Raw genomic sequence first — 9324 nt, forward strand, 5'->3', positions numbered from 1 at the left:
ACCAACAACCCATCAGGGTGAAAATTTCGTTTGTTCCTTATGCTAATCTTCGGCTCTCGATTTCTCCATCGCAGGCATCTTATCAAAATTGGCAAACCATTCTGTGTCCTCCGTGGCTTTCGCATAGTTGCAAACTTTTGGTAGTCCTGTGACTTTTTGAGCAGTTGCTGGATAAGCCTGTAAATTACGGATTTTGGGAAACGAGTAGCTGAAGGGACCAGTGAACGTAGATTTATCGGTGAAAAGTCAAAACGTAGACCGATAGATACTCGCTCGACTCGTTAATCCAATTTGGTTCTTTGGTTGCGCATTTTAAATATTTCAACTCGGCTGGTTTTGGGGGTGTCATAAATCCTGTTAGCAATGTAGTTAATTCAATTATCTGAAGAGAAAAAAGGCTGCGAGATCACGAACATCTTTCTCGGGTTGAGAAAGAAGTGAAATTAATGCCATTATGGACACTTGGGTGGAAAAGAAATCACTTCAGCCATCAACGGCACTCTCAAAACATCATTAATCATCGTCCGCCCGGCAGGAATGATGGAAGCATGATGGGCGACGATTTGCATTTTTACTCAAACGCGTCTGCCACGGACATGTTTTCATGCATAATTATCAGCAATTTTATCAACACTTCTCATGATAAGCCACATGTACTGCGGAAATGGCTAGCACGTGTTTGTCACTCTCCTTCTGTTCGAAAAATATTGAGAAACACGATTCCTGAAAGTTTTTTGGCGCTTTGAATCATTTTCGAATCGATTGAACTTGATCCTAGAGCAAAACTGATGGATGCTCGTGATGTGAGATTTTCTATACATAGTTCCTTTTGAAACGCGACGGTGATTTTGCTTTCATTCATAGACGTTCGTGAAATTTAAACCTGCAGCACCATTCAACCTTCGCAGGTGAATAAACTGAAATTGTTCTATGGAAGGGCAGAGATAGTTCCTTCCTTTCGAGTGTCGTTTCACTGGGTGAATGATGAAGATCACATGTGACGATAAAAGTGTCGGTGTAATTCGGTCCGACAGACAGGATGAAACTATCGAATTTCGCTAATTTTCCCATACATTGGCTTGTTCTCACACTTGCCATCAGGATAAGGGTGAAGTTTGATGTACTTGGGTCTCATGGTATTTATAGAATTGATTTCATACCTGTAGAGCATTTTAGAAGGATTTGTTCTCATGAACGGAATAAAGTGTTTTTATGATGTTCTGAAATATTTTTTCGTGAGAATGATGGACTAACCTCGACTGATAGCTATATTGATTATTGAGTTTCGATTGAATTTGGTTAACAAACTCTTAAGCCTTAAGATGGCTGTATATTGTACCTATGGCTAAGCGCACATTTGTTTTATACAAACTTCTTAATCAAATATCCATTTTATGCCACACAATTGTTTAATACATTTTTTATGTGATGATTTAGGTTAGTTATTTAAATATGTAAAACTTATAAAAGTGTCGGAATTGAATTTGAAAATTAGTGATGTGATGGACCTGCTCGAAGAATGTGCCAAGGAATATTTTTTCAGAACAAAAGTGACAGTCAATTCTACTTTACATAGAAGGATAATTAGCGTTTCGAAATTTGCTCTACTTGCCAGCTCTGTATTACTCAAAGAATTATAGTAACGGAATCATTTCTTGACCATTCCTTCCTTGTACCTATCTATTTGATCAGTACTTATGAAATGCTCGAGGAGGACTTGCAAGCACTCAGGTATTCGAGAGACGGTCTAGGACCATCTTTGGCGGTGTGCAAGAGAGGTGTGGCGGCGAAGAATAACCAGAGCTCGCAACTACGGCAACCCAGTATCCAGAAGGTAGCTAAAGCCGGAAGGGTACGATGGGCAGGACATGTTGCAGAATGCGGACAAACCCTGCAAAGAGGTGTTCGCTTCCGATCCGGCAGGTACGAGACGGCGTGGAGCGCACGGGAGATGGGCAACCAGGTGCAAGAGACTTGGCGAGCGTGGGTGTCGAGGATGAGAGAGATGCGCCTCAACATGCATTGTGGCGTCAAATTGTTGATTCAGTGTTATCTGTTAAATGTTAACTAAATAAATGAAATGAATTATGAAATGCACAATACCCATAAATATGGCCTCACACTTCAGGAATTTGACTCACGGCTTTGTCCGAAAAAAAATCCATTCAGAACCCAGAAGAACAATTCGGAATCCAAAACATTCAGTTTGGTATCCCAACAGGTTTTCATTTCTATTCATAAAAGTTCGAAAGATTCATCGAATCCGAAGCTTGAACCGAAAGATCCATCCGGAAAGGTCATCGAATCCAGTCCATTGAATCGGAAAGGATTCCATTCGAATCCGGAAAGTTCCATTCAGGTCGGAAAGGATTCCATTCGGAATCCGGAAGGATTCCATCGAATCGGAAAGGATTCATTCGAATCCAGAAAGGTTCCATTGAATCCGGAAAGGATTCCATTCGGAATCAGGAAAGAATTCCATTCGGAATCGGAAAGGATTCCATTCAATCCAGAAAATATTCCATACGGAAAGATTTCACGACATCCGGAAAGATCCATCCGGAAAGATTCATTCGAATCCGGAAAGATTCCATTCGGAATCCGGAAAAGAATCCATCCGGAAAGGATTCCATTCGAAGTCCCAAAAGGATTCCATTCGAATCCGGAAAGATTCCATTCGAATTCCGGAAAGATTCCATTCGGAATCCGAAAGTTCCATTCGAATCCAGAAAGGATTCCATTCGGAACTGAAGATTCATTCGGAACCATTCAGAGTCGGTAAGTTCATTAACTGAAGATACTGATCCGGAAGAATTCTGACCGAAGGACTTTGGAATCCGGAAGAATTTCATTCAGGTCGGAAAAGGACTCATTGGAATCCGGAAAAGCAATACGTAACTTCTAAATGTTGCCCTTTTGTTTGTTTCTAAAGCAGATGCATATTTTTATGTTGACCTAGGACAGGTCCATTTTGCGTGAACCAAACCTAATCGTGTGTTAATGAAGTTGAACGTGGTTGAACTTGCAATTCACGTGCGATCGTAACTTTTCGCTGGAAGTTTTTTTTTCCTTTTGGGACGAATAGAGCACTGAACTTATAGCATCACGAGTGACTAATGATAAATAGTGCTGTCCAATGAGCAGCTTGAAGTAGCTTGAAGTTTCTCCCGTCCTGTTCGTTCTTTTTTTTTGTCAACAAAAGGACATGAGCAGGATGGAAATAACTTCGAAATACTTCAAGCTGCTCATTTGACAGCACTATAATACTTGCATGGCAAAATTTATCATAAATTGAGCCAGAATGTGTCAATCAAATTAGCAATATATCGCTAAATATTTCCTAATCTGTTGATTAACAGATTGCAGGCTGTGCCACGTTTTGCACTTCTTCGATCGCAAATGAGGACGGTAAACAACTTCAATTAGGTATCTCTTTATTACAACAATCTATCGCGCCACAATTTTCAAAAACGTTCCATTAACCGGACGTAGCGTCATGTCGGACTTAATCTTGACCTCATTCTCCGAATCACATGCCAACAACCGATAATGGCCAAGCAACTTGACGAGCGTCGCTTTAATCTCCAACAGCGCGTACTTTTGTCCAACGCAATTTCTTGCCCCCGCACTGAACGGGATGTAGCTGTACGCATGCCGTTTGGCATTGTTCTCTTCGTTGAACCGCTCCGGATCGAACTTATCCGGTTCCGGGAAAACATCCGGATTGCGGTGCATTGCGTAGATCATGACCGCAATATCCACACCGGCCGGTACCAGCTGACCGTCGATCGTCATGTCACCGGCGGATTTCCGTCCGATTATTGGAACGACAGGTGGATCCCTGAGGACTTCCTTGATGGTCATTTCCAGATATTTAAGCTCCTGCAGTGCACTGTAGGTTAGCTCGGCGTTTTTGAAGTCCGCACCGATGATTTGCACCATTTCATCATACAGTTTTGCTGAATTTCTGGATTCCGCAATGTGATACGCCGAAAAACTGATGCAAGAGGTTGGTTGTGTCGTGCCCAGCGAACATAAAGGTATCTACTTCCTCGCGAATATCTGAGTTGGTCAGAGCATGCCCCTCGACGGATACGTTCAGCAGCAATTCCAGTAAGGTCATTTTGCGCTTCCCGTAGATATCAGTTTCTTCCATTTTCTGCTGTGTTACTTGCTTCGATTTTTCATCGTCAAGCTGTGCTTTCCGCTGCAGAATGACGGAGTCTGTGAACTTGTGCAGAACTTTCAAAGCCTCCCGTTGCCGTTGTGCTGCCTGGCTCATCAGGAAAAATATTTTGTAATCTCGCAGAGCACTAAACAACCGACGAAAGATGATATCCGACATTCTGAAATGGGATGATGACATTTTAATAAAACTGATGAAATAATTTTTGTTCTACTTACTCTTTGACAGCTTGCACATACGAAGAATTCGGATCGTCCTGAGCATTCAGCTTCACCCCCATGGCCGATTCCGAGATGATGTCTAGCGTGCAGAGCGTCACGTGTTCGTAGATGTTAAAATCTCCCTTGTTTACCTGATCTTTTAACTTGTCTACGAATACTTCACTCCTCTCCTTGAATATTCCCAGAAATTCTTCCAGAATTTTGAAATGAAACGCCGGGGTGATAATGCGTCTTCGCTGAGCCCACTTCTTTCCCAGCGATGTCACCAAACCCTCCTTAAGCCAGGGTCGCATAAACTCGTAGATAATGGATTTTTTAATCGTTCTCGCATGAAGCACTTGCTCCACGACTTTGGCACTTGTAATCTGCAGCGCGGGTGCATTGAACAGGGTTTGTGCGATTATGTCGTTACCATACTGGCGATGAAAGTTGGTAAAGGTGGCGAAGATGTCCGACGGTCCGCGGTCATTTTTAAAGAGAAGCGTACTGCCCAACACGGGCACCGCTGGAATTGTCTTGAAGGTCGGCAACTTACGTTGCAGCTCCCGAACGACGAGCAAATTTTTAACAACCGTACTCAGCATCCATATTAGGGTGGCGGCCACCAGCGATATCAGCATCAACAAAGGCACCATTGCATAGGTCTCGTTCAAATTGCTTCCAAGGTCACTTTGGGGGGAATTAACACACAAATAAACGCGTCGAGCACAGAGCTGCACGAGCTCGCGTAGACGGCGTCCGATGCGCGATAGAATCAAACTGGAACTGATGGGCCATCCATCCCACCAGCAGTCAGTGGGCTTGCGTGACCGGCATGGGAATGCGAAGTGGAAATAAAGATAAGGTGCGGGATCCCACAAATACTCGTAGTAAGTGGGTATGTTGCGATTACAAGATGGAAATGTAAGGGTATCGTAAAAGAAGAAATTGGTCAAAACAAAACCTACAATGAGCTTTTGTAGGTTTCGTGCAGCTTCGCCAATCATTATAATGACCAAATAATGACCTGGAGTTTTTTTGTGTGCTCTGGTGATATCTGCCCAGCAATGAAGATTACTCTTGTTTTTTGTGTGGATTTATTACGACGTATACCGTTTTGAATCAAATCCCGAACATGACTCATGCGTTTATTAGCTCATTTCAACTTATTTTGCGTAATTCTGTCCATAGGATCGTGAATTCATTTACAATCTTGGTCATCAGTTCAGTATGGAAATAAAAAGCTTTGAAGTCTTAGGGCGCCTATTCCCGCAGTCTACTGTTTGACACATTGACAAATATTTGTCAAGTTTATCCGGACACCTATCATCAGACTGGTTAGAAATGAACATGGATTTCAGGCTGACTTGACAAATATTTGTCATCATGACAAACAATGTACTTAGGGCTTTAAACGTCAGGGTTCGGAATAGGGTAATAAGAGGGACGTAATGTTAGCATAGGATGTAACGTTGGTTCAGATGAACTTATCAATATCTATTAGATAATTGATGGGCTACAGCTCCTCGATAAACCTACGCTGAAATGAGTATTCTACTCCACTGGACTCGATCCTGGGCCAATCGCTTCCAGTCGCCCTGAACGTTTAACGCCCTCGGGTCCTCTTCTACTGCAAAAAGCCATGGTGTACGTGGCCTGCCACGAAGCCTACGGCCTCTTCCGGGTTCTCTACTGAATATAATTTTCGCTTGGCGCTCTTTCGACATACGAACAACGTGTTCAGCCCACCGTAGTCTACCGTGTTGTATAAACTATACACCTGGCACAACTCGTGATTCATGCGATGCCGTTATATACCGTTCTCCTGTTTACCGCCGCGCCGAGTTTTGTCCGCAGCACCTTTCGTTCAAATACTCCGAAAGATCTCTGACCAGATCCTTTAACGTCCGTATTTCATGGCCGTATAAAGCCACCAGAAGAATTAGACTACTGAACAGCGCAAATTTCGTATTCGTTCCCAGACTATAGCACTTAAGCTGGTTACGACGTCCGTAATAACCTCATTCGCAGCTGCAATACGCCTTGTCGCCCTAGAGTTCCAAAGTACACAAATTCTTCTACAACTTCAAGTTTACGTGTCATAATATCATTGTGGTCGGCGAAACCAAATAGCTGAACGGACTTCGTGAAAATTATACCATTCGTGTCAATCCCTGCCCTTCGTATAACTCCCTCCAAAGCAATGTTAAATACCAGGTACGAAAGACCATCACTTTGCCATAACCCTCTGCGCGTTTCAAAGGGACTCAAGAATATCTTATTTGCGGTGTTCAGCAATGTGATTACGCGATAGTTCCTACAATCCAGCTAAATACCTTCCACCCACTCTGCGGCAGAACCTCATCCTCCCATACCTTGGTAATTATCCAGTGCAGCGCTCTAGCTAGTGCCTCGCCATCGTGTTTAAACAGCTCTCCTGGTAACTAGTTGGTCAACCCCAGGGACTTTGTTGTTTTTCAGCCGACTGATCTCCTCTTGGACTTCCTAGAGATCCGGAGCTGGAAAACGTATGTCCTGCGCGCGTGCTCCCAGGTTCGCTACCATGCCGCCATCGTTGTGCACCACATCGCCATTCAGGTGCTCTTTGTAGTGTTGGTTCTTGTTTATATCCTTACACCCAACAGGCTGTGTCACGTAGCCCTTACGTGAACGGTTCAGCTTTTCATGGAACTTTCGTGCGTTTTTAGCGCGTTACAGTTGCTCCGTCTCTTCATGGCCTCGATCTTCCTGCTGGCGCCTTTTTCCCCGGAAAATTGCCATCCTTAGTCGTGCGGTAAGATCCGTGACTACAATGCAAGACCATGCTGAGGGTGGCTGGGTTTCCCGGCGCCGGTCTAGGCAATTTTCGGGTTGAAAATTGTCTCGATTTCCCTGAGCATAAAAGTATCATCGTGTTAACCTCATGATATACGAAGGCAGAAATGGTAACTTGGCTTAGAAAGCTAGCAGTTAATAACTGTGGAAGTAGTTAATAAACACTAAACTTCGAGGCGGTAATGTCCCAGTGGGGGATGTAATGCCAATGAAGAAGAAGAAGATGACGTTCCGCACCCGTTTGTATCGTGTCTCGTTCGCTCTTGTGCGGTACTGCAGCAATCTCGCCTATGCTTCATTTTTCTCCTTCACCCTATTATTATCCGGGGCGTTTGACTTCGATGCGTGTTGTAAACCATCGAGATCTTCGAGCGCAGGCTGACTGCATCGAGGTAGTGGCATGGTTTGAATCCAAAAGAGCATGAGAAAATCTCTCACTTATCATGTTTGTCTACACTCTCGATAGGTAGCATACCGTGAGAGACGTTTTTCGGTAGCTGTTACGATAATGAACTGATGCAGGGGGCTACAACCCACGATACATTTCTTCTAATAAGCCCCAAGTGCGAGAAGCACCGGTTCTAATGATGCATTTCAATTTGTTTTACACAGCTGTGCGAAAGAAATATGGTCCCCAACATAAAATGAGCGAGAACAAAGCGTTTTATCAAACCCCCTTGGTGAAGGCCGCCTTTCCGAATCAGTTTTTTTTTCAACTTATATACAAGTGCTAGTTTTGTTTTCATGGATTGTTATGATTCGAAGAGGTTTTTGCCTCTTTTTATCGTTGTTCGTTATCTCATTTCATTTATTTAGTTAACATCTAAACAGATAACACTGAATCAACAATTTGACGCCACAATGCACGGTTCGAGGCCGCATCTCTCCATCCTCGGATACGCCCCACGCTCGCCAAGTCGTTCTGCACCTGGTCTGCCCATCTCGCTCGCTGCGCTCCACGCCGTCTCGTACCTGCCGGATCGGAAGCGAACACCATCTTTGCAGGGTTGCTGTCCGGCATTCTTGCAGTAACATGTCCCTGCCCATCGTACCCTTCCTTCGCTTTAGCTACCTTCTGGATACTGTTCGCCGTAGAGTTGGGCGAGCTCATGGTTTATTCTTCGCCGCCACACACCGTCTTCTTGCACACCGCCAAAGATGGTCCTAAGCACCTCTCTCGAATACTCCGAGTGCTTGCAAGTCCTCCTCGAGCATTGTCCATGTTTCATGACCGTAGAGGACAACCAGTCTTATAAGCGTCTTGTACATGACACATTTGGTGCGGTGGCGAATCTTTTCGACCGCAGTTTCTTCTGGAGCCCGTAGTAGGCCCGACTTCCACAGATGATGCGCCTTCGTATTTCACGACTGACATTGTTATCAGCCGTTAGCAAGGATCCGAGGTAGACGAATTCCTCGACCACCTCGAAGGTATCCCCATCTATCGTAACACTGCTTCCCAGGCGGGCCCGGTCGCGCTCGGTTCCACCCACAAGCATGTACTTTGTCTTTGACGCATTCACCACCAGTCCAACTTTTGCTGCTTCACGTTTCAGGCGGGTGCCACCTTTGCAAATATTCGGCTGACAATGTCCATGTCATCCGCGAAGCAAATAAATTGACTGGATCTGTTGAAAATCGTACCCCGGCTGTGACACCCGGCTCTCCGCATGACACCTTCTAGCGCAATGTTGAACAACAGGCACGAAAGTCCATCACCTTGTCTTAGTCCCCGGCGCGATTCGAACGAACTGGAGTGTTCGCCCGAAATCTTCACACAGTTTTGCACACCATCCACCGTTGCTTTGGTCAGTCTGGTAAGCTTCCCGGAGAAGCTGTTCTCGTCCATAATTTTCCATAGCTCTACGCGGTCTATACTGTCGTATGCCGCCTTGAAATCAACGAACAGATGGTGCGTTGGGACCTGGTATTCACGGCATTTTTGAAGGATTTGCCGTACAGTAAAGATCTGGTCCGTTGTCGAGCGGCCGTCAACGAAGCCGGCTTGATAACTTCCCACGAACTCGTTCACTAATGGTGACAGACGACGGAAGATGATCTGGGATATCACTTTGTAGGCGGCATTGAGGATGGTGATCGCTC

General features: G+C 44.7%; 1 protein-coding gene across 1 annotated transcript; it reads right to left on the minus strand.

The window, feature by feature from the left end:
* Positions 1 to 3416: 3416 nt before the first annotated feature.
* Positions 3417 to 5171, minus strand: LOC134210142 (cytochrome P450 4d1-like). The gene is given in 3 exon segments (XM_062686170.1): positions 3417 to 4011; positions 4013 to 4346; positions 4405 to 5171. Coding segments are annotated over 3 exon segments (1536 nt in total). The 5' UTR covers positions 5043 to 5171; the 3' UTR covers positions 3417 to 3447.
* Positions 5172 to 9324: the final 4153 nt, after the last annotated feature.

Source organism: Armigeres subalbatus, chromosome 1, assembly GCF_024139115.2.
Source record: "Armigeres subalbatus isolate Guangzhou_Male chromosome 1, GZ_Asu_2, whole genome shotgun sequence".
Classification (NCBI taxonomy): Eukaryota; Metazoa; Arthropoda; class Insecta; order Diptera; family Culicidae; genus Armigeres; species Armigeres subalbatus.